This window comes from Urocitellus parryii, chromosome 2 (assembly GCF_045843805.1).
Source record: "Urocitellus parryii isolate mUroPar1 chromosome 2, mUroPar1.hap1, whole genome shotgun sequence".
Lineage (NCBI taxonomy): Eukaryota > Metazoa > Chordata > Mammalia > Rodentia > Sciuridae > Urocitellus > Urocitellus parryii.
Window position 1 is genome coordinate 183,398,220 of NC_135532.1, and position 26,389 is coordinate 183,424,608.

General features: G+C 35.5%; 1 protein-coding gene across 4 annotated transcripts; it reads left to right on the forward strand.

Moving 5' to 3' along the window:
• Nucleotides 1-26,389, forward strand: Tbccd1 (TBCC domain containing 1). 4 transcript variants are annotated; one of them, XR_013343246.1, is made up of 9 exons: nt 1-79; nt 2,403-2,781; nt 11,056-11,211; nt 15,545-15,911; nt 18,200-18,386; nt 18,524-19,021; nt 21,141-21,290; nt 23,520-23,685; nt 25,357-26,389. XR_013343246.1 is itself a non-coding variant. In XM_026389357.2 (9 exons), exons 2-8 carry the CDS (start codon nt 2,446-2,448, stop codon nt 21,268-21,270), a joined length of 1,575 nt encoding a protein of 524 aa, XP_026245142.1. In that variant the 5' UTR covers nt 1-79; nt 2,403-2,445; the 3' UTR covers nt 21,271-21,290; nt 25,357-26,388. The 4 variants fall into 4 exon arrangements, 3 of the variants coding, with proteins under 3 accessions (XP_026245142.1, XP_026245139.1, XP_026245143.1); XM_026389357.2 differs by lacking the exon at nt 23,520-23,685 and having other exon boundaries at nt 18,524-18,657; nt 18,757-19,021; nt 25,357-26,388; XM_026389354.2 differs by lacking the exon at nt 23,520-23,685 and having other exon boundaries at nt 25,357-26,388.

The following is a 26,389-nucleotide window of genomic DNA, read 5'->3' on the forward strand; positions in this document are numbered from 1 at the left end:
CGGATATAACGCGCCGCGGAGGGTGAAGGGCGGGCAGGGCGCGCGGAGAGGTGCGGTGGACCGGTTCCTGCTTTGGCAGGTAACTGCTGACAGACTGTCATGGGGAGGGCGGGCTGGCGCTAGGGAGGTTGAACTGGAGGCTGGGCCGCTCGGGCCACGGGCTTAGACTGGGAAGGCTGCCTTAGAGCTCGCTGGGTCTCAGGTCCACTCCTGAGCCGTCAGCTGAATATCTTGTTACCAAATAGGGTGGTTGCGCCCGAGCGGCCCACGCCACATCCTACTCCGGACCTCTGCGGAGATGGGGGCGAAGCCTCTGTACGAGCGCCTTGGGCCCACGCCTGTTTCTCGACCGGAAAACCTTTATCCCAGCGCGTCTCAAGGGAAAGAGCTCCAGTTTTGATGGTTGCGAATATAGCCCTGTCGAATCTCGGGGTTAGAATAAAGGGTTCGTCTTCAGGATCTGGCTTTGATTGCACACTTCTGAAACAGCTCAGTACCTCACGAGCAGCCTGTTTTCACTTTGGAGAGAACTAAGATCTGCCTAATGTACTTTTCATCCTTTAGCTGTGCTTAGAACAACGCCAATCCATTCCCATATCGAACCCAGCCGCCATTTACCCTCCCACACCCTTTTCAGTTCACACCCCTATGTTCCTTCACCTGTTGCTTAAATGGCTTAATGTCTTAAGACTTTTCCTACTGTTCTGGACCCACTCCTTTCCCAGAGATTCTCCCATTCTGGGTTCCCAAAATACGTTTGTAGCTGCACAGTTCTTTAGTCAGACCTGATTTCTAATCCAGGACTGTGAGAACTAAGTGTATGTCCCTTCTCCAAACTTCAGGTTTCTCAACTGAAAATGAAGGAACTCATGTATCACTAGGTGGTTGTGAAGGTGAAAGGAGGTGAAATAGGCAAAATACTTAAAATGCTATCTGGCACATAGTAAGCACTCCATATCAATTTTTTTAATAGTTTCTAAAAGCAGCACAACTTTCTAGAATAAAACGCAAAATAACAGTGAAACATTTTTTACCAGTCATATAAGGAAAGTTTTTTTCTAAATGATGTTAATGCTGAGGAATGCTCAGTGAAGTGGGTTCCATTGGTCAAATGATGGTACAGTTTTAATAGTTAATTTTGAAAACAATAGGAGTGTTATGTCAGAGGCATAGCAATATGTTACTTCATTTCACAATTATACATCTGAAAATCTCTGGGAAATAATTCATAATGCAGAAAATATGCAGAAATATGATAATCAGGGTATTATAATAATGAAAACATTTTAACTTTTTATAACAAATTTTTAATATACACAAAGGTGAAAATGTACATGAGCCCCCATCAGTTCATCGCCCAGCATCAACAATGAGTTACATCCCCAACATTTTTTAGTTTTTATTTTGAGACAGCATCTTACTAAGTTGCTTAGAGCTTTACTAAGTTGCTGAAGCTGGCCTCTAACTTGTGATCTTTCTGCCTTAGCCTCCCAAGTTGCTAGAATTACAGGCGTGTGCCCCTAGATCTGGCTTCATGAAAACTCTTAAGCCTAGTAAGTTTCTAAAAGTAAATGGGAATATATTTGTGGTATTTTAATACAGAATTATATATATTATATTATCAACTATGAAAAACAACATCTAGTCTATAGAAAAAAGATAAGAAGGAAGTACAATAAAATATTGACTAGTTGCCATTGAGTGGTGGTAATGTGGATGATTCCCTCCTTGTGTTTTAAATGTTTTATACATATTCCATAAAATTATCCATCATAGTTATGTAAATAAACAACAAAGTCTAAAAATACTACAACTCAACTGAGCACAATAGAATATGCCAGAGCAGGTTCATTGTAGAGAATAAAGGTGCTTTACTATCTCTTAATCTATCTTATAGCCTATGTTTACATGAGCATTCTTGTTAGCTCCTCATATTAGTGTTTCATATCGAGTTTGTGTGTTCAGCTAACATGTCTAAATGTTAACCAACTGTCCTCTATGTGTAAGTGATTTAACTCTGTGAAATTTTATTCTTGTTTCTAACAATGTTCCCCACCAGAGTAGAGCATAGCTTTCCATGACAGGATGATTTTTCTCTCTTTTTCCTTCTTTTCTTCCTGCCCAGAGCGGGATCCAATCCAGATTTTATCCCTTTACACACTCTTCTGAAACAAATTTCTGATAATTCAAATAAGATAATTTTGTTTTATTGAATTTTATTCCTCAAAAAGATTATAATGGGATCTAATAAAAAATCTCTTCTGCTTTTGGTTGATGAACTGTAGCTGCTTTTAAAACTGATGATGTGGTACTTTGAAAAACAGGGGAGGGGTTACCTTACAGGGAAAAAGTATAAATGAGATATGTTTCAAGTCAGTTCGTGAAGAAACTTTGTTTCCTAGGTATGCAAAGAAGCCTTTTCATCCAGATGTTCTTAGCGGTAATATGGATCAGTCAGGAGTTCTCCTCTGGGTAAAAGCAGAACCCTTTATAGTGGGTGCCTTGCAGGTCCCTCCTCCATCCAAGTTCAGTCTTCATTATCTCAGGAAGATAGCCACCTATGTGCGAATCCGGGCCACAGAGGGAGCTTACCCACGGCTCTACTGGTCTACATGGAGGCACATTGCATGTGGGAAACTGCAGTTGGCTAAGGATCTGGCATGGCTTTACTTTGAAGTATTTGATAGTCTTTCGGTGAGGACACCTGAGAAACGCCTGGAATGGTCTGAGATTCTCTCCAACTGCATGTCTGAAGATGAAGTTGAAAAGCAGAGAAATCAGGTATGGATCAATGTGTATAAGTATTTAATAACTTTGGAAAATAAACCATTGTAACTTTTTTGTACTAGCAGTATAGTTTGAGTTTTTAAGTTAATCACTGTTGTGATCCTACCATTTGAGTTTTAGCAGTTCCAGTTTGGCAATGATTAGTCTGTCTTTACAAATCCTTTGCCTGCTCCCAAAGTAATAATGTTACAGGAATCTTGAAATTAAAACTGGGAAATATTTTCATTGACTTTATTATGAAACACTGATATGTTGTAGTCAGAGGTGCCTGACTTTAAATGAACATCTACTATGTGCTGTGATTCAAAGATGGTTTGGACAGCGTGTTCACTCCTTCCCTGTTGTTAATAAGGTGAAAATCTTATTTATACTTATAGTTTTGGAGGTTCAGAGTCAAGGTGCCATATAATGTGATGGTCTTCTTGTGGGCATAGTCTGAGGCAGTGCCAGGCATCACAAGTATGTGTGTATGTTAGTCTTTCTCCCTTTTATAAAGCCATCAGTACAATCATGGGAGCTCCACCCTGATGACCTTATCTGTTTTTAATCACTTTCCAAAGATCCTATTTCTAAACACCATAAGTTATGTTTCTACCTTTTTAATTCCTCATAATGGGGATTAAATTTGGAGATATTTAATTTTCCAATTAAATTTGAGTTTTCAGAGAGGACAAACCATAGCATTCTGCCCCTCATGCCCTATAACTCATGTTGTCCTCACATACAAAACATAATTGTTCCATCTAAATAGTCCCAAAGTCTTAACTAGATCCAACATCAATTCAAAAGTCCAAAGTCTCATTTGAGACTCAAGGCAATCTTTTTTCAGCTTTGAACGTGAAAAATTAAAATAAGTTATCTACTTCCAATATACAGTGGTGGAAAGCCCAGGGTATGTACACATTCTCATTTCTAAATAAATAGACAAGTAGAGCGTAGTAACTGTCCCAAAGCCTTCCAGAACCTGGCAGAGCAGACATTAAATCTTAAAACTTCAGGTCCTGCATCCTTTGCAAGCTGAGTTTAGGCTTCCAAGGCAGCCCTGGTCCTCTGGCTTTGCTCGACTCAATCCACCCTCAGCTCTCAGTTTGAAATTTCATGATTGCAGCTCTATCGGACTGGCATTGCATGCTGGTTACTTCATAGTTTTGGGTAGAACTCTCTGCCTGGCCTTCCAGGCTTAGCTTTGAAATTTTGGCAAAAACTGCAATAACTTCATAGCTCTCAAGTTATGCACATCTTCAGAATTGGCACCATTTGCACACCAAGGTCTGCCATTCCTTTGGAATGGTGTCATGAGCTGCACCTCAACCTGCTAGAACCATAACTGGATCACTTCTCTGAAAAGCAGGGAGCAGAATCCTGAGGGGGCCCTGGGCAGTAAGCCTAGGTAGAGCACCTGGAGCTCTCCTTGAAACAGTTCTTCCCTTTTAGGCCTCTGGGTCTGAGAGGGAAGAGGCAACCACACAGATTTCTGAGGTACCTTTCAGGACTCTTCCTTATTGTCCTGATGCACAGCATTTGGCCTTGTTTTATCCACTCATGCTCATATCTTTAACAAGAGATTGCTAGGACGTACTCCTTTACTGGCCAAGCTGTGATTTTTTTCAAAGTTGGTTTACCTCCCTTTATTGTTTTTTAAATTTTTTTAATTTAAAATTTTTTTTAATTGTAGATGGACATAACTTTATTTATTTTTTTATTGGGTGCTAAGAATCGAACCCAGTGCCTCACACGTGGTAGGCAAACATTCTACCCCTGAGCTACAGCCCCTGCCTTCTACGTCTCTTTAAATTATACATTCCATTGCTCCTAAATCCTACTATATGTAGTTAAAAATAACCAAGCACCGGCCCAAATGCTTGGTTATTTAGAGATTTCCTCTGCCAGACATTCCAGTTCATCTTTTTTAAACTCAGACTTCTATAAAGCTCTAGTATGGACACAGTTCAGCCAAGTTCTTTGTAATGGTGTGACAAAGGTAATGTTTACTTCAATTTCTATTGGAATATTCCTCATTTGAATCTGGTTACAACTACTTATCCAGTTGCTAAGATGTTCTAGCTCTTCCCTAGTCCTGAGTCATCTGAGCTCTCACCAGAATTACCTGTAATACTCCATTTATACCATTATAGGCATTTTATAACCTCTTTCTCCAAACTCTTCCAGTTTCTGCCCATTACCCACTTTAAAAGTCATTTCCACATTTTCAGATAATCATTACACACAACCGTACTCTTGGTACCAATTTGTGTTAGTACATTTCCTGTTACAATAACCAAATATTTAAGGCTGGGTAAATTAAAAAAGATTTCTTTAGCTCGCTCGCGCTCTCTCTTTCTCTCTCTCTCTCTCTCTTTTGGTACCAGGGATTGAGCCCAGAAGCAATTAACCTTGAGCCATATCCCCATTTTTTAAAAAATATTTTATTTAGAGACAGCATCTTGCTAAGTTGCTTCAGGCCTTGCCAAGTTACTGAAGCTGGGTTTGAACTTGCAGTCCTCCTGCCTCACTCTCCTAAACTGCTGGGATTACAGTTGTGCACCCTATCATACCTAGCTAGCTCACACTGAGAATATAGACACTATGGTGCTGGCTCTGGCAGGGATCTCCTGTGTCACATGGCAGATGGCATCATGGTGGAAGCAGTGCAAGAGGGAAAGATCACAGGGGGACACTGGAAGCCTAAAGGGAGGATGGAAGCCAATCTTACTTTTTTATAACAACTAGTTAGAACAGCAGGGACCTTAATCTTTTCTGAGGGCAATGCCCCTAGCAAGACCTAATATCATCCCACTAGGCCCCACTCTTAACATCACCGGACCATGCTTCCAGCACACCAACCCTTGGGAGACAAACCACATACAAATCATAACAGACAGCATCTCTGCCCTCATGGAACTCATAAATTATTAGGGGTAGCTGATGTTTAAAATAATTATTCATAAAGCAATATGGAGATTCCTCAGAAAATTTGGAATGCAACCACCATTTGACCCAGCTATCCCCCTGCTTGATTTGTATCCAGAGGATTTAAAATCAACGTACTACAGTGACACAGCCACATCAATATTTATAGCAGCTCAACTCACAATAGCTAAACTATGGAAACATCCTAGGTGTCTTCAGCAGATGAATAGATAAGGAAAATGTGGTATATATACACAATGGAATATATATACACATTGTAATATATACACACACAATGGAATATATATGTATATATATATGCACATATATATATATGTGTGTGTATACACACACACACATATGCACAATAATGGAGGAATGACTTTTTGCCAACAAATGGATGGAGCTGGAGAATATCATGCTAAATGGAATAAACCAATCCCCCCAAACCAAAGGCTGAATGTTCTCTCTGATATGTGGATGCTAATTCATAATGGGGAGGGGTGCTAGGGAAGTAGTAGGTAGCGGGAAATAATGGGAGGAGAGGGAGGTATGGGAGTAGTAAGAAGGATAGTAGAATTATTCAGACGTTATAACCCTGTGTATATATATGACTACCCGGTGTGATTGTACATCATGTACAACCAGAAGAATGAGAAATTGTACCCCATTTATGTATGATGTGTCAATGTGCATTCTACTGTCATGTATAACTAATTAGAATAAATAAAAATTATAATAATTATTCATAAAGTACAAAAAAATGGAATACAGAAAAATTCATTCTGGTGATAAGAAAAGATTTCATAAAGTATGTTAATCATGGTAGATTAATTATAGTAACAGCCACAGCATTTCAGTGGCTTAGAACAATATCAGTTTGTTTTTCATTCATCCAAAAGTCCAGTACAGGTGCATCTGGTTGGATGAATCTCAGGACTGTCGTTGACCAAGCAGGGATTTAGGGACCCATGTTTCTGTATTTTTGAGTCACTATTCATATTAATCAGCTTTTCTGCAGGAAAAAAAATGAAATTTTAGTAACAAAGGTTTACTTTTTTCCTATTTAAGATGTAGGCTGCACTTTAGCTATATCTTTCTTCCAGGCTGTGATTGACTTTATGTGTCCTCTCATTTGGGAATCCAAGCTGAAGAAACAGCTTCTTATAGGTCATGCCTATTCTTGTAACAGAAGGGAGGAGTGACAAAGCAGAAGGAAATCATGGTGCTTTTTTCCCCCTTATTTTGAAGACAATTTTATGAGTTTGGGGATAAGTATATATATTATGAAACCATTACCATTGTCAAGGGTTAAAACTATAGACTAACATCTGTCACCTCCCCAAATTTCTCCTACCTCTGTTTATTATTATTATCATCATTACAATTTGTGTGTTTTAAGAATATTTATGTTTATATACCCTTTTAGAAAAAATTTTACCTGTACAATACAGTATTGTTAGCTATAAGCATTATGCCTTGTCTTTTAAGACTAAATATCTTGCATAACTGAAACTTTGTAGCCTTTGATCATTACTCTCCATTTCTCATTCTGTCCAGCATTTTACAGTTAGCATTCTACTCTACTTCTTTGAGCTTGACTAGTTTAGATTCCATGTATGCTGCAATTTGGATGAGTTGAGTGTCCCCCAAGGCTTCCTTTGTTCACATTTATTCCCCATTATGAGGAATAGAGAGGGTAGAACTTTAATCTGTTGGCTGTGGTGTAGGAGATGGGGCCTTTGGAAAGTAATTAGGACTAGATAAGGTCATTAGGGTAGCCCACCCATGATTGAATACTGATGGCTATCTAAGAAGACAGGGAGAGAGCACACAGATACAGACACACATAAACACACTCACTGTTTCTTGCCATGTGATGCCCTGGACCTCCTTGGGCTGTAGTAAGAAAACCATCACCCGTTGCAGCCCTTCTAACCTTGTACCACTAGAACTATGTACCTTTAGAACTAAAGAAACCTCTTTTTGCTTAAAGTAATCTGCCTTATAGAATTTGTTATAGAAACAGAAAGTAGACTAATACAACATACAAGGAGGTTATATAGTTTTGTTTTTCAGCATCTGGCTTATTTTACTTTGCATAATGTCCTTCTGGTTTATCCATGTTGTTGAAAATGGCAGAAATTTCCTTCTTTTTAAAGGCCGAATAGTATACCATTCTATGGATATACATACACACACATCACATTTTCTTTATCCATTTATCTGTCGATTGGCATTTAAATTGTTTCTGTATCTTGGCCATTGTCAGTAATGATAAGTGAACATGAGAGTTTTGATTTGATTTCAGTTTCTTTGGTTAAGTAGCCAAAAGTGAGATTGATCATATAGTAGTTCTGTTTTTAATTTTCAAGGAACTTCCATCCTGTATTCCATAATTGCTGTATCAATCTACATTCCTGCCAACAGTACCAGAGTGGTTACCTTTTCTCTACATCCCTGCCAATGATTGTTAATCTTTCACTTTTTTTTTTTTAAATAATAGACATCCTAACATGTGAGGTGATATCTCCTTATGGTTTTGATTTGCATTTCCCTAATGATTAGTGATGTTGAACACCTTTCAAATACCTGTGAGCTTTTTGATGTCTTTGGAGAAATGACTTTTCTGGTCCTTTGCTTAATTTTCACTGGGCTATTTGATTTTTTTTTTTTTTTTTGCCTTTGAGTTGTATGAGTCTGTTATATATTTTTGAAACTAACTTTTATCAGATATATAGGATTTGCAAATATTTTTTCTCGTTTCACAGGTTTCCTTTTCATTTTGTCAATGTCTTTCTTTTCTGTGCAGATTTTTAGTTTGATTTAATCCCACTTGTTTAGTTTTGCTTTTGTTGCCTGGTGATAAGGAAAGACTTTACAGAGTAAGTATGTTAATTACAGTAACAAATAATCACAGCTATGGCTTAGAACAGTAACCATTGGTTTGGTATCGTATCAAAAAAATCATATCAAGACCAATATCAAGGAAATTTTCCTATTTTTCTTCTAGAAGTTTTTACTAATTTAGTTGTTGCATTTAAGTCCTTAATCCATTTTGAGTTGATTGTGTGTGGTCTAAGCTGTGGACCCAGTTCTTTCTTTCTTTTTCTTTTTTTGCATGTGGATATCTAGTTTTCCTAATATCTTTTGTAGGAGAGACTATCCTTTCCCTGTTTTGCATTGTTGTCACATTTGTCAAAAGTTAGTTTACCATATGTGTATGGATTTATTTCTGGGCTCTCATGATGCCTCTTACTTATATTCAGGGCTTGGGTTGTAGCTCAGTGGTAGAGCGCTTGCCTAGCACGTGCAAGACCTGAGGTTCCATCCTCAGCACCATGTAGACATAAATAAATAAATAAATAAATGAAAGATATTGTGTCTATTACAACTAAAAAAAAAAGACTTATATTCAGATGTAATATAAAACAACCTAATATTATTCCATTGGCTAAAGCTCTGTCACATGCATAAAGTCAATGAGGTAGGAAGGTAAACTATCTCACAGGAAATATTGGAAATCTCATGGCAATGAGTATGGCTATATTAGCTTCTTGAAAGATGGGGAGGTGAACAATTGCAAATAGTGATACAGTTTGCCACAACCGTGTCTATTAGGCCCTCAGAGTCATCTTTTGCTTCAATTTCTTTTGGAGAATTTTATGGGTCAGGCTTGAAAATAGCAGATATAACTGTAAATTCACCCATGTTTATTGACTGTAATTCAGTTATACCATATCTAACTGCAAGGGAGGCAGTGTGCCCTTCAAAGAGGAGAAAAAGGAGTTAACATTTAGCCAGTCTCTGCCACATAGAAAAGCTAAAGCTTTTGGAAATTGAAAAGTTTATCATGCAACCAGGAGGGATGAGGCATTGCAGTTATTCATCAATGAAATATTGAGGGCCTACTATGTGCTAGGTACAGAAGTAGATGCTACAGATATAGAGATGAAGTAAGACCTTCAAGAAGTTACAAATTTTTTGAGTGTTTATTATGTAGCATATTCTATGCTAGTTACTAGTGCTTTAAAAATGGATAAAGCAAGAATTTTATAGTTTAATGGGTAGACCATATAAAGAATATAATAAAATAACAAAAAGTATTAAATGGAAGTATGTATAAAATCAAGGAATTACTTTGAGTGAAAAAGCCAGTATCAAAAGGTTATATACTCTGTAATTCCATTTATGTAATGTTTTTTTTTTTTGTGTGTGTGGGGGGGTAACATTCTTGAAATAACAGAATTTATAGAGATGGAGGTTAGATGAGAGGTTACCAGGGATTAAGGAAGGGATGAGGGTGGCAGGGAAGTGGGTATTGCTATAAAAGGGCAATAAGAGAGCTCCCTTTGTTGATGGAAATATTCTCTCTCCTGACTACTTTAATGTTAACGTCATAGTTGTGGCATTGTATTGTAGTTTTGCAAGGTTATAAACTGGGTTAAATTTACATGGGATCTCTCTATATTAGATCTTACAACTGCATGTGAAACTTCAGTTATCTTAAAGAGTTTATAGAGTAAAAAATTACTAAATACATGCTTTCATGGGATCCCACATTGACCATTGGTTGAATAGATCTGGGTGATCTTGAGGATCTGTATTTTTAAGTGTCTGTATTTTTTAATTCCTCAGATAGCAATTTTTAGCCACCTTGGAAATGAGGGTGAATATAACTGTAGACTGAGATGTATCACTTCACTTTTTTGTCTTTCTTATGTGGGAGATGGGGATGGGTACTTAAGCGTAATTGTGAACTTCAAATTGTGAGCTTCAAACTACACCCTTTCTCAAATAAGAAATGACAATGTATAGCTATCAGACCAGTAGCATTATTTTTCTTTATATTTCTTAAGTACTTTATGAAAACCTGAGACCTACTCCCCTCACAAAATGCACATACACCAAGAAATTACATACAGTTTCAGTTATTACACAGATATCCTAAACTTTTTTGGTAAGTCTGTGAACCTTATGTTGAACCTTTGTATTTTGACCAAATTTTCTTTTTTTCCCCCTTATATCTGTTCATTATTCAAATTAAGGTGTTTTTTTTTAACTATAAGATTAAACTTCTGTAATAATGTACTTAAGTATATTCTTCATCCTTTACTTTTCATTTTGGGAAAAAATTTCTATGATTTTTTACAAAGTGACTTGAGATCCATTGTAGACACTCCTGCATCTGGGTATCAGAGAATGCATATGAAATCCTAGCAATGTTTCTGAAGTATTTTTTAGGATCAGTAAACTGTTTTTTGAACTTAAGTTTATTGTATCTACTTAGTTGTAGATTAATGATTGATTTAATGTTGATATAAGTCATGTGTTCATCCTTATTTTCCTCTTAAACAGCTTTCAGTGGACACTCTACAGTTTCTACTGTTTTTATACATACAACAGTTAAATAAGGTTTCCCTGAGGACATCTTTGATTGGAGAAGAGTGGCCTAGTCCCAGAAGCAGATCTCAGTCTCCCGACCTGACAGAAAAATCCAATTGTCATAATAAGGTACTGTTGTTTTTCTTGGTCTCTTTCATTGAATTGGACAATTTCTGAAAAAAGATGGTTCACCATTAAAAATTATGTTGGGCTGTATAGGCTAGTGATTTGATGGTTTGTTTTATTTTCTTGCTTTCTACTTTTTATAATCCTAGTTATAAAATCAATATGTGTAGTCTTAATCAAAATGGTTTTAGTTCCTTCACTGGTATAAAAATCTCATGATTTAGGGGCAAATTTTTCACTATATTACATTAGCATTCCCATTTTTACAATTGTTAATGAGATTGAATCCATTTATTTGACTAAGGATAAATAATAAGATGTAGTATTTATAAAGTTTATTGAAATATACTGAAAAAATTTCTAAAACTATCTTATTGTTTAGTCATGCCTAAGTAATTTTATGACCGTAACAATCTAAATAGTAACTGCCTCACATTGTGAGTTTTAGAAAATATCTTTTTTCTTCATTTTTGTAAAGAAAAACAGAAAGGATTTTACTTGTTTTATTGTGGCAGTATTTTAAAACACTTAAGTAAAATGTAAATAGTAAGTATTAATATCATGTGTAGGCTCTTTAAAAATGTTCTGAAACTTAAAAAAAACCCTTTAATATCTGGCACTTTATAATCTTCTTTTTAATAAGTCTGCCTTTTCTTATATTCCATGATACTATACTTTATTGGTTCTACTTTTTTTTTAATGGTTGCTCAAGACAATACAATGATCTTGACATATCATACTCTTCCTTCTCACTTGTCTTCATAGGTTTCTCTCCCGTTGGTCCTTACTTGTCAGTATTCTGCCTGAGGCAATTTTCTCTTCCTACTTCATTCAGTATAATTGTTCCCTCTACTCTATATAACTCAGTGATGTCCAAGTTCTTCTCCATGCTAGAGCTCTTGCCTGATATTCACATAAACGGCCAAGCTATACCTTAAATTTAGACTGTCCATGCTGGGCACAGTGGCACACACCCATAATAATCCCAACCGCCTAGGAGGCTGAGACAGGAAGATCACAAGTTCAAAGCCGGCCTCAGCAATGGTGAGGCACTAAGCAACTCAGTGAGATCCTGTCTCTAAATAAAATACACAATAGGGATGAGGATGTGGCTCAGTGGTGAGTGACCCTGAGTTAAATCCTTGGTACCAAAAAAAAAAATTATACTGTCCAAATCCAGATGCATTAGCGATACCAGTCACTATGCTCTCTGTCCATGTAGTTCCTACAAAATGGGTACTCTTAGGAGATGGTGTTTTGAACCAAGGTAGCTGGCATTCAGATCTGGCTCTACCAATAAATAATAGTATGGTTTTAGGCAGATCAGTTAACTTGTCTTGGCTTTTCCTTTTTAAATGGGAGTAGTAGTGCCTATTTCTGATTGGCCAAGAATCAGTGATATATTACCATGAGACTTGTTGATAGTAAGCACCAGGCAGTGGCAACTCTGGTTTGTGCTATTATATCCTGATCTCTCCAACAACTGATTAGACCAGGACACTTGAGTAGAGTAGCTCATTTGAAATGGTCTGATTTAAAATGATGACTTGGGCTATCAGTCGCCTTAGGGACTGAAGAAGTTACCAGTTAGTGATATATGTTTGAGCTAAAAACTCATGAGGCATTGAAATCCATTAGAATAGCCACCATACTCATGAACTTTTGAGAAGTTATGAGAATTAGAAATTAAAATAATCAGTGAAGTACAGGATGCTTCTCATCAGAGAAATAGGAGAGAATGGAACAGATAAGCAGAGGCTCATTGGCCTCTGAAAGAGAAGTGGATTTCCAGTTCCTGTTCTGATGCAGCCTGTGTCTATTGGGGAGACAACCATATGTCCCTTCAATACAACCTATCTTTACTTGAGTTAACTTTTTCTCACTATTCTATATAACTATAGAGCTATATAGTTAACTATATAGTTAAGTTCCCTATAACTTCTAGTAGAAGTTACCACTGGTCTACCCATACTGGCTCTTTCCCCTAACCCTTGTCTAATTAGTTGTCAGGTCTTAACTAATTCTGTCTCAAAATAGGTTCCTTTTCTTCCCTTTATCTGACATTTTTCTTTCTTTCTTTTGGTACCAGGGATTAAACTCTGGGGCCCTTAATCACTGAGCCACATCTCTAGCCCTTTTTATGTTTTATTTCAAGAAGGTCTAAGTTGCTGAGGCTTTGAACTTGCAATCCTCCTGCCTCTGCTTCCTGAGTCACTGGGTTTACATGCATGCACCACCCCACCCAGCTCTGACTTTTTTCCTTTTTGCCTATTTTATGTCATTAGGTTCTATCTGGTCACCCTACTTTTAGTCTGCCATACTAGACTTTGTAAAAATGAAGGTGCATTATGTTCATCTCCTGTCTGAACTCCTACCAGTGAATTCTCTTTATCATTGTAGTTTTCTTGTTGTACTCCTTAGAACCACCTCAGGGCATACTTTGGGGAAGAGAAATGCAGCAAAAAGAAGGAATCAGGTTGAAACTGAGGATAGCTGTGCTTTGATTTGTTTTCTTTGTGATCCGTATGAGAATTTACTTAAAAGAAAAACAAGTATAGTTATTTAGAAAATAATTGGAAAGTCCCTGGCACATAAAATAAAATCCTGATGTTTTAATAATTTGTATAAGGCCTTTCACGATTGCTCTCTACTTTTCCCCGTGCTTTCTATATTTCACCCAGAACTTCCAGTTTTCTGAACAAAGTGGTATTTTCACTTTTCACATGCTGTTACCTATGCCTAGAATGCCTTTTTTTTCTTATCTGTTTGCCTGACCACCAGCATCATTCAAGAATCTTTCAAGCAATGCTCCACCTTGATTTTTTTAAAATTTTAGTTGTAGGTGAATACAATACCTTTATTTTGTTCATTTAGTTTGTTTGTTTTTTTTATTGTGGTGCTGGGGATCAAACCCAATGCCTCAGGTGTGCTAGGCCAACATTCTACCACTGAGCCACAACCCCAGCCCTCCACCTTGATTTTTTTCCCCAGGTAGAGTTATTTGTTTCTCTCATGCTCACAGGATATTTTTAGAGATCACTAATATAGGTCTTATCTCACTGTGCAGTTATTATTTATTTAAATTGTCTTCTTACCACACAGACTCTTGAGATTATTCAGTTTACATATTTATCATTTAATATTGCTCAAGCCAATTAAGAGATGCTCAAAAAATACCCATCAAATGAATAAGCCAAATCACTGGGATATCTGCTAACTCAAAGCTTATTCCCAAAGTTGCAATTTCTCTTAGATCTAGTATGATCATTTCACCCAGTATAAAATTTGAAATTTCATACACTATTAGAGAAATTCAGTTAAGAAATCCAGTGCTTCATTGACTGGATGTCCTTGGTGACTATTTATATATTTAACCTGAAACTTTAAAAGTATTTACTAGCTCTGTGACTTTGGGAGAATATCTTAACCTTTCTGTAGCTCCGTTTCTTCATCTGTAAAATAGCTGTGATAATAGTGTCTATTTTAGTATTATTATTAGAATTTAATATGTTAAAGTATATATAAAACTTAATGCTTACTACTACTAAGAGCTATTTATTATTATAGGTTGAGCATCCCTTACTGAAAATTAGAAATTCAAAATACTCCAAAATTTGAAACTTTTTGAGCAACAATTTTATACCACAAATAGAATATTTCATGCCTGATTTCAAGAGACAGATGACAGTCAGAATGCAGGCATACTAAAACTAATATATAAAATTACCTTCAGGCTATGTGTATAAATTAATTTCTTGGTACCATCCCCAAGATGTCTCATTTTATATATAAACACAGTTTCCAAAATTCAAAAAAAATCCCAGGTCTGAATTAAATACATCTCATCTCAGCATTTGATATAAGGGATATTCAACTTGTATTGCTTTTGTTTTTTGTTTGTTTTGAAGTGATGGGGATTGAACCCAGGTGCTTGAGCATGCTAGGCATTCTATCACTAAGCTATATCCTCAGCCCTTTTTATTTTATTTTGAGATAGGGTTTTGCTAAGTTGTCAGATTGGCCTCAAAGTCATAATCTTCCTGCCTCAGCCTCCTGAGTAGCTGAGGATTACAGGAAGGTACCATCATGCCCAGCATCTTGTATTGCTTTTGAATTAGTTAATGTAAAGGGAGAATCTATTTATATCTGACATATACAGGCAAAAAAGTTGCTATGTATAGCCATCTAAATTTTGGGGGTGGGAGGAATAAGGCAAACTATGAATATGAATGTAAAATAACTAAAATATAAAAACTTTAGATCTTAATAGAATCTCATAGTTCTATTAAAAATGCTTCTTTTAATTTTTTGGTTTTAATTTTTTTTTTTTTTTTAGAACTGGAATGATTATAGTCACCAAGCTTTTGTCTCTGATCATCTATCAGATCTCCTTGAGCTGCTTTTAGATCCAGAACAACTTACTGCGTCGTTTCATTCAACTCATAGTAGTCTCGTCTCTCGAGAAGCTGTTGTGGCACTCAGCTTTCTTATTGAAGGCACAGTGAGTACAGCCAGGAAGATCTATCCACTTCATGAACTTGCACTGTGGCAACCACTGCATGCAGAGAGTGGCTTTTCAAAGATCACCAAGACTTTCTCTTTCTACAAGCTGGAAGCCTGGTTGAGAGCTTGCTTAACTGGGAATCCATTTGGTACATCTGCTTGCCTCAAGTCAGGAAAAAAATTGGCTTGGGCTCACCAAGGTACTTTTGAAATATTTCAGTCGATTTTGAATTACAAGTTAAGGAACCTAGTTTTCTAATGTATTAATGATCAGCATCTTTTTTGCAGAGGATCTAAAAATAAAAAATACTGCTACTATAAAAGAGAAAGGGGGAATATCTATCTTTTGTACATGGCTTTCTCCCTCAAGGGAGTAGAAATTTCAGCTGGTTTATTAGTCAAGGCTCGTTTGGTTAGTTAACAGAAACTCCAAATGTAGTTAGTCCTCTTTTTGTTATGCTTTTCTCCAATTCTGTCTCCGTCTCACTCTTGTATGCTCATTTGCTTCAGACTTTTTTTATTTTCTAACAACAGCAGATTTTGGTCATCCTAAAATAACCAAATAGTAACAGTAATCACCTCAGAGTTGGTGTAGAAATGAGATCTGTTTTAACTACATAGAACCAAGCACAGTCAATGTTTCTAAATTGGAAATTTAAGTTTTAGTAGAGAGAATCTGGCGTTGTTTGCATCAGGTGTCTATTCCTGATAGTGCAGCAATGGGTAAATGAATAGGTTCAGGTGTTGAATGACTCCTAGGACCATGTATAAGTTTTAAGAGAAGAGGCACCAAACATACATCTCTATAGGCAAATGCAGGCAAAATAAATGAAAAAAAAATGCTCTAAAATATATTTCCTCAATCTCTAATTTCAAAGTAACAACAAATATAGCTTCTAACCAATGTGTGGTAGCATACGCCTGTAATCCCAGAGACTTGGTAGGCTGAGGCAGAAGGATCAACTACTTAGCAAGACTCTGCCTCAAAATTAGAAATAAAAAGGGCTGAGGGGCTGGGGGTGTAGCTCAATGATAGAGTGCTTGCCTAGCATCTATGAAGCACTGGGTTTGATTCTCTGCACCACATATAAATAAATTAATAAAATAAAGGTCCATGAACAACTTAAAAAAAAAAAAAAAGGACTGGGAATGTAGCTCAAGGTAAAGAGCCCCTGGGTTTAGTCCTCAGTAACCACCCCCCCCAAAAGCTTCCATGCCAATGTTAAAAAATATATATATAACAGTTTTGCATCAGATTTTTATAACTTTTTTAAAAAATATCTTTTAGTTGTAAATATACACAGTACCTTTGTTTTTTTTATAATTTATTTTTATGTGGTACTGAGGATCGAACCCAAGTGCCTCACACAGGTTAGGCAAGCATTCTGCCACTGAGCTGCAACTCCAACCCAGATTTTTATAACTCTTAATAGAAAATGGCTGAACACCATCTACAGAATCTGGAGCAAAATGATTGTAATCCAAGAATACTACTATATTCAACCAAGCTACTGCTCTAGTATGACGTCAGAAACTTTTAAATGTGAATAGCTCCCATAAATATATAGAAGATAATACATAATTCTTGATGTTCCAGACAAGTTTAAGCAAGTTTTTGAACCTTCTTAGATTAGGCACTAGTAGGAAAAAAAAAAGAAAAAATATCCAACCTCGTAAGATTTTACTAAAATGTTAACAGTGATAATTGGATTACCAATTATTCTTATTTTCCTTTACTTTTATTTTTCTGCATTAACCATCTATTATGTATATGTATATGTCAGATAAATAACTGAAAATTATTTATTGATTTTTTAAAAGAAGAATGATGTATTTATCTAACTTTTTCACATTTGGCCAGCGTTATTTACAGGGTGTCCTGATGACTCACAGAAAAATACAGTCTGAGAACCCAGTCACATAGTGTTGGAATTATGTTAGGAGGGCAATCTGCACAGATGTTTTGTGTCAGTTTGTGCAAGACACTGTGTATAAGGGAACATATGCTCTCAGGTAGTAATGTTCTTGGGAGACATGAACTCATTTAGAATTCATGGAATGTTACTGTTAAGTAAATTAAAATTAATATTAAGAATAAGTTAGAATTAATATTAGGACAACTTAGAGAGATTATGGTTGGGATGATAAAGACATATTGCAGGAGATATTTGAGTAGGGTCAACTCTGCCACTTTCTAACTATGTGACTTTAGGAGCATAACTTGAAAGGTAGACATGAAAAAAGTTTTAAATCTTTTGGCATTTTTTGAGTGGTTTATAGGTTTTAAATTTCTGGTAACAAATTATGAAAGATTACAAATGCACAGAAAAGAATAGAGATTAATATAGCAAATACCTCTTTAGCCAATGCCCAGCTCTTATATTTTTTTCCCCCACATGTATCTTAGGATATAGCCTAGTCTAACCTCATATAGTTGGTTTTTTCCCCTTGGTTTGAAACTGTCTCATTTATTTGTTTTCTTAAATAGTTGAAGGTACGACCAAAAGAGCTAAGATTGCTTGTAATACTCACATGGCCCCTAGAATGCATCGCCTGGTAGTGATGAGCCAGGTTTACAAGCAGACATTGGCCAAGAGCTCAGATACTCTGGTGGGGGCGCATGTCAAGATTCATCGCTGCAATGAATCTTTTATATATCTTCTCTCTCCTTTACGGTAAGCACAATCTTAGTGTTCTGACATTTTGCCATGTTCTTTGGACTAGGATAGATTTTTTTTCTTCAGATACTATTATTTTAGGCAACTTTTGTATCTTATTCAGAGGAATTTACCTCATTTCTTTATTTTTTCAGATCTGTAACAATTGAGAAGTGCAGGAATAGCACCTTTGTCTTGGGCCCCATAGAGACTGCTCTTCATCTCCACAGTTGTGACAACGTCAAAGTCATTGCTGTTTGCCATCGTTTGTCTATCTCCTCAACAACAGGTTGCATCTTTCACATTTTGACCCCTACGCGCCCACTTATTCTCTCTGGGAACCAGAGAGTAACTTTTGCCCCTTTTCATACCCACTATCCAATGCTAGAGGACCATATGGCCAGGACAGGCCTTGCTACGGTGCCTAATTATTGGAATAATCCAATGGTTGTATGTAGAGAGAACAGCGACACAAGTGTGTTCCAGCTCTTACCACCTTCTGAATTCTATATATTTATTATTCCCTTCGAAATGGAAGGGGACACAACAGAGATACCTGGGGGTCTTCCATCTGCTTATCAGAAAGCACTGAGTCAAAGAGAACAGAAAATACAGATCTGGCAAAAAACTGTGAAGGAGGCTCGTTTAACAAAGTAAGTGTTTCTAGGAGTAATTGTATTTTCTTTGAAACCCCATGTGGGAAAAATTAATCTGCACCTACTTATAGCTGAACTAAAGTAATTAGTAAATATAATGTGCCTTTTGTTAAGACTTGCATTTCAGGTCAGTATTTTAAACATTGTTGGGATGGGAAGGAACAGATGTTCAAGTGTTAGACTCCTTTTTTTTTTAAGGTAAGTTTAGTTGACAGATATGAATTAAAGAAATGTAAAATATGCCACATAATTGAATACTTAAGTGGATTAATTTTAGTTATTATACTAATGGTTCTCAAATTTGGATATACATCAAAATTCTCTAAGGAGTGTTAAAAATATAGATTTCTCTGGCTCCACCACACCACAGACTTATTTAGTCTGTGGTGTGTCTATCTAATGCTGATCCATAGACTAATGCCTGTTTTTATCAAAGTTTTTCCTAATGATAAAATGTAAAAAATAAGTACAATGTTTTTAGAGAGCTTAATTTACTCAATGTAAAATACTATCTTTTTTAATATACTATTTTGGGATTATTTCCTTCCCACTAGTAGGGTAGAAATTACCCTAAATATTTTATTTTTCATTATATGCTTATTGTATTAGACAGCTGTAATTATTGTATATATATATGTATATGTATAACCCACTCTACTTGGAATACAATCTGAAGTCTGTACCCTCTTTGCCTCATTTTCTGCCATTCTTTGCCTCCTTCACTCCCTCTCACCTTATGAAAGTCTTCTTGCTATTATTTAGTTATTGCCCTCTTGCCAAAGACCAGCAGAAACAAACGTGTATGTAGATCTAGGATGGCTTGTAGAAACAGTCCAAGGAGGAAGAAAACTGTCATCTCAGTAAGAAGGTATTAAAAAGAACTTATGATTGGATTTTGGTTTGTGTTAGGCAATTTCGGGGAGGAGAGTTCTAGGAAATAGGAATTAGATGCCATCTGAAAGTGAAAGTATTTCTGTGATCGATAGCTCAATAATTTTTATCTCTAGGTGGGGGAACAATGAAGTAGAACTGAGTTTAATTATAAAGAAGCAGCAGTCAAAATTACCCAGGAAAGGGTGGTGTTTGGTATTTTTTGTGGTTTGGATCACAACATTTATATTTTCCTCTGAACTGAGATATGATTATGGAGTATTCTTGTACTTGTTTGGTCTTTCATCATCCCAGGTGGCTTTGTCTTCTGTTGGTGTTCTGTGGAATTGTTTTGAGATCAACAGAAAAACATCACAGCTAGGCCAGATCTTAGCCGTACCACGGCCTAACTGATAGTGTTAAACTGCCTCCCGGCTTCTCTTATCTTGAACATGTTAAATTTGGTCTTACTTTGGAGCCTTTGTCATTTCTGTTTCTTCTGCCTGGCAATCCTTTCCAGGTAATCATTGTGCTTCTTCCATAACTTCATTCAGACCTCTCTTCCAGTATCATCTTCAAGAGGCCTCTTCTGTCCTTTTTGAAAAATAGTATTCCCAGTACTCTCTGTTCTCTTTCTTTGCTCTATTTGTCTCTGAGGCACTCAATGCCTGTTTTTATCAAAGTTTTTCCTAATGGTAAAATGTAAAAAAAAATAAGTACAGTGTTTTTTTAAAGAGCTCAATTTACTCAATGTAAAATACTGTCTTTCATTTTGAGATTATTTCCTTCCTACTATTAGGGTAGAAATTACCAGTACTTCAGTTATGTTATATCATAACATTTATTTTGCTTCTTATCTGTCTTCTCTACTAGAATATACAGTCTGTAAGACATAGATCATACAGATCACAATGAGCATGGTGCCCTCTGGAGTCATTCACCATCAGGCTGCCCAAACAGGACTTACCTCTTCCCTTTTATTTATAGGTTTGTTCGAATCAGTTGAAACACTGCCCAGCATTAACTTGGCCCTTAATGAATATCTGATAGGGAATAAGTCATGACAAAGACGAAATTGTATCTGACCAATCCCCCCAACTAGTGATGGTGATCTAATGTACTGTGAACAGAGTGTGATAACTTGAGATATTCATTTAACATGCTCCCATTAAAATTGCTATCACTTGGAGTAAAATTATGTGAATTAGTGTTCTAACATTATTTTTGCTCTCAAATACAATTTTAGGGATCAAAGGAAGCAGTTCCAGGTACTTGTGGAGAATAAGTTTTATGAGTGGTTGATTAATACAGGACATCGCCAACAGCTGGACAGCCTTGTACCCCCTGCAGCAGGCTCCAAACAAGCAGCAGGATAAGGTCCTACATCCAGTCACTGGTAGGCATTTATAATGCAGGCTGCTTAAAACAAATTCATTTGTGGGAAATCTTTCAAGTATACAAAAAATACACAAAATATTATGTTACTGACCCTTGCCAAATTTTTCCCCAGCACTCCCAACAGCAACATAGACCTTTACATATTTGCAATATTTTATAGTGAGAAAAACCAAAATATTAAGGTGGAACCTTTAGAATTTTAGGCAAATAAACAATTTTGTCTTTTTTGCTTGGCACAATTATTTGGCACTGTAATTACACTGTCCAAAGATTCTACTTTCATTCATACATAGTTTTAAGTTTGATTCTCTCCTTTCTTCTCTCTGCTTTCTCACCTCTCTCCCACAAATCAATTAATAAATTAGTCAGTCTTTGTTAATGACACCTGAGAGGTAATAATCCATATGAAAGTTTGATTACTGAACACTAGAATATTATAGATGACAGAAGAGAACATGGTTACAGACAAATTTGCTGGAAGTTATTTCATCCAAATATATGGTGTTTTTCTAGATAGAAATTAGTTTACTTCGTTACTCTAAAGTATTTTTAAAGGCTAACAATAAGGAAAACAGACAAAGGACATGAACAGGTGGCTCATAGAAAAATACAGAGACAAGGATACTCATTTAAAAATAAATGTAGTATATAGGTTAAATTTACCTTATTCTGAAATGTTTAGGACCAGACACATTTCAGATTTTAGATTTTGGAATATTTACATAGACTTTACCATGTGTAAATCTTGAAAATTGGACTAATTAGAACCAATTTTTTTTTTTTTTTTAATGCCAAAAAAAGAAAACCAGAAACCCAGTGCCAAAGTTTGAAACTTTTTGAGTCTTGGCACTTTGCTTGACAGTTTGACAAAAATCAAAATAAAAATTACAAATATTCTTTGATTTGGTGATTTCACTTCTTGGAATACTAATATATATGTGTTGTGTGTGTGTAAAGCTCTGCTAAATTTTTATTTTATGTACTTTTTTAAATCGACAAAGTTTTATTTATCTTGTAAAATACGATGTTTTGGAATAAATACACATTGGAGTTGCTAAATAAATCTAATTAACATACATATTGCCTCACATAAGTTGTTACTTTTATAGTGAGAAAACTTAAAGAGAATCTACCCTTTAGCATTCTCAACAATACAGTAGTTACAGTGTTGTACAGTAGATGTCTTGAATTTATTCCTCCCATAATTGAATATTGTTAGGCTATAAAGGTCTTTTTTAGAAATATATTCATTGCAGCATTGTTTGAAATAGCTGTAACCTGGAAATAGCCCAAATGTTTCTCAGAAGAGAGCTGATGCCTATTGACTGATTCATCTGTAGTATGAATGCATCTTTAAAAAGAATGAAATATATTTATGTGGATAGTGAATGATCTCTAAACTCAGGGAGAAAATTAAAATGTCTCCTGCTTATTATGTGCCTAGAATTTTTCTGAAAGGATGTAAAGAAGTCATAAACAGTATTTGTTTTTTCAGGAATAAGACTGGGTGTCTAGGATAGGAAAAACTTTTTTTATTGAGATGTAATTTACATTAAAAATTCACTGTTTTAAAATAATGAATTTAGTGGATTTTGGTATATTCACAATTTTGTGCTGAATTCACCATTTAGAAATTCAAAATATTTTCATAACCTCTAAAATAAGCCCAGACACATTTGCAGTCACTCCCCATTCCTCCAACCCTGTATATCTATTCTTATTCCTCTGGCAACTAGTCATCTACTTTGTCTATTCTGGACATTTCATAAAAGTGGAATCTCATAATATGTCTTCTTTTACTTAGCATAATGTTTTCAAGGCCCATCCATGTTGTAGCATGTATTAAAACTTTGTTCCTTTTTATGGATGGATGTTATTTCATTGTGTGGATCTACCACTTTGTCTATCCATTCATCAGTTGATGAACATTTGGGTTATTGGTATTTTTGTGAATAATGCTGTCACATACATTCGTATGTAAGTGTTTGTAGAGACATGTTTATTTCTATATATCTTTATTTGTGAATACAGTTGTAAGTAATGGAGGGATTTGTTGTTACATATTCATGCATGCACACAATATAACAATATAATTTTGTCAATATCATTCTCCAGTATTTCTCTTTTCCTCCCCACCTCCTATCCCTTAGTCCTTTTCCTCTACTGATCTCCCTTTGATTTTCAGGCAATTCCATCCTCAACTATCTTTTCTCTTTTCTTTTCTAAGCTTCCACATGAGATAAAACATGTGGCCTTCTATATTTGGCTTATTTCACTTAACATAATGTTCTGAAGTTCTATTCATTTTCCTGCAAATGACGATCTCATTCTTCTTTATGGCCAAATAAAACTTCATTGTGTGTATTTTTCCTTATCCATCCATTGATGGACATGTAAGTTCCATAGTTTGGCTATTGTGAATTGTGCTGCTATAAACAATTGTGCTGCTATATATGGCATGCGTATATCACTAGAGCATGATGACTTTAATTCTTCAGGAGTAGTATAGCTGGATTATGTGGTGGTTCCATTCTTTGTCTTTCTTTGGTCTTTGTTTTTTGGTTTTATTTTGTTTTTTAGTACTGGGTTTGGAACCCAAGGATGCTTAGCCACCTGAGCCACATTCCAGCCTTTTTTTTTTTTTTTTTTTTTTTTTTAATTTTGAAACAGGGTGTCCTGCTAAGTTGCTTAGGGCCTTGCAAATTTGAAGAGGCTGGCTTTGAACTTGCAGTCCTCCTGCCTGAGCCTCCTAAGCACTAGAATTACAGGTGTACACTACCATGCCTGGCCCATTCCTAGTCTTTTGAGGAAGGAACCTCCATTGTACTAATTTACAATCCCACCAACAGTGTAAGAATGTTCCTTTTACTCTATATCCTCTCCAGCATTTTTTATTGTTTGTATTCTTGATGGTTGCCATTCTGACTGAAGTGAAATGAAATCTCAGGGTAGTGTTGATATGCATTTCCCTAATTGCTAATGATGTTCAACATTATTTCATATATTTGTTGGCCATTTGTATTTTTTTAAAAATTCTTTTTAGTTGAATATGGACTCAATGCCTTTTGTTTGTTTTTATGTGGTGCTAGGATCGAACCCAGTGCCTCACACTTGCAAGGCAAGTGCTCTACCACTAAGGAAAGGTCTTAAAGTAAAGACCTTTCCTTGACTTCCATTCATACTCAATTATTACTATTTAGGCTGAATCTTAGCTACTACTCCAGCTCTGAATTTTCTCTTTTGAGAAGTGTCTGTTATGCTGCTTATTCATTTGTCCATTTATTAATTGGGTTATTGTTTTTTAGTGGGTTTTTTTTTGCTTTTCAGTATTAAATTTGAGTTTTTGTATATATTCTGGATATTAATCCTCTTATTAGAAGAGGAGCTAGCAAAGGTTTTCTCTCATTCTATAAGTTGTCTACATTCTTGATTGTTTCCTTTGCTGTTCAGAAGCTTTGATGCCATCCCATTTATTATCTCTTGGCATTATTTCCTGACCTTTAGAGGTCCTATTGAGAAAGTTGATGCCTATACCTATATGTTGGAGTATTGACCCTACGTTTTCTAGGAGTTACCTAGTTTCTGGTCTGATATCACGTGGGCATATACCTAGGAAAGGAATTGCAAGGATATATTATACTTAATTTTTTAAGGAATGGCAATTTTTCAAAGCTATGAAAGATATACTTTGTTATTTACTTTATGTGGTATTTACATTTTTAAGTTGCATATTACATTTTTAAAGAAAAAGTCTTCATATTTTTAGTTAATATGCTGAGATTAAGAATTAGGAGATTTTGCAAAAGAAATTGAAACTATAACAGGGTAAAAATTTTAGCTTAAACCTATCTCATGATCTGTCAGGTTTTTGTAGAATTACACATAGGAGATATTATGAACTAATGTGGCACAAAATAGGAATATGGTTAACCTTGTAAACTCTGTTTTATCACTCTAAATTATCTGATCTCCATAATTTATGTGATTTTGTAAATAAGGGTTTTCTTATTTGCATGAAGGCAATAAAAAATAATTAATATGAATTTTTCTTTTGTTATCTTCAGGGCCCTGGAAACATAAGGATGAATGAAGAATGGTTCCCATCTTAATACAAAATTGGGATAGCTTCATTGCTGCTTAAGAGACTTTGAGGATTTTTTTTTTTTTTTTGGCCCTTTATTTAAGACCTTTCCTTGACTTCCATTCATACTCAATTATTACTATTTAGGCTGAATCTTAGCTAAACTTCTGACTTTCATGTAAGCATATTGTTTATAGAGCATTAGAAGACTCATGTTTATGATGCCAACATGTTAATGAAGGCAGTCCCATTTTGTGTGTGTGTGTATGTGTGTGAATATTTAAGTGATCGTAGATTTGCAAGTGATTTCATTTTTTAATTTGTATGATGAAAGGGTTTGATCCTTTCTAGAGTTAAGAGATTTTTTATAGTTCTTTGTAACTATTTAAAAGATGGTTGCTATTGCTTTTAAAAAATAATTGGAATAAAAGTATAATTGGTTGGTGTATAAATAAAACAGAAATAGTTTTGTACAAAGATATTTTAATCCTTAAAGTATGAAACTTAATGAACTTGTGTAAAAATCTTTTTTTAAATTTTCTGCTTCAAATTTTCAATTCAACAGCTAAAAAGTAATTTTCTCCTTTTGTTAAAAAGGTAAAGCGTTATTTTTGTGTGTGTGGTGCTGGGGATTGAACCCATGGCTTTGTGCTAGGCAAGCACTCTTCTGAGTTATATCCCCAGCTCCAAGGCTTTACTTTTGATTTTAGAAAAGGTTTTCATTATCATTCTGTGACACATGGAAGTACAATTTACAGTTGATTGGATAAGCTTTGTTTCTCAAGAAAAAAGAAAATAATTTTCAGTTGATAAAATGAATTATTCATATTTCATATGCTCACTGGCAATTCAATTAGTAATTGTATTTAAAAAGGGCTACTTTTATTTGTGATGTGAAAATTAACCTTCACAATGTTAATTCTAATTGAAGTTTTCAGAGTTTTTGTTTTAAGATGAAATTCAAGCAAGCAGAGCATTATCAAATAAATAAATATTGGAATAATAAAGGGTGTTTG

Coding starts and splice junctions, on each gene's coding strand:
- Tbccd1 (XM_026389354.2), top strand. CDS start 2,446: ATGGATCAGTCAGGAGTTCTCCTCTGGGTAAAAGCAGAACCCTTTATA. Junction 2,782..11,055: donor TTGAAAAGCAGAGAAATCAG/GTATGGATCAAT, acceptor CCTCTTAAACAG/CTTTCAGTGGACACTCTACA. Junction 18,387..18,523: donor TATCTTCTCTCTCCTTTACG/GTAAGCACAATC, acceptor TTATTTTTTCAG/ATCTGTAACAATTGAGAAGT.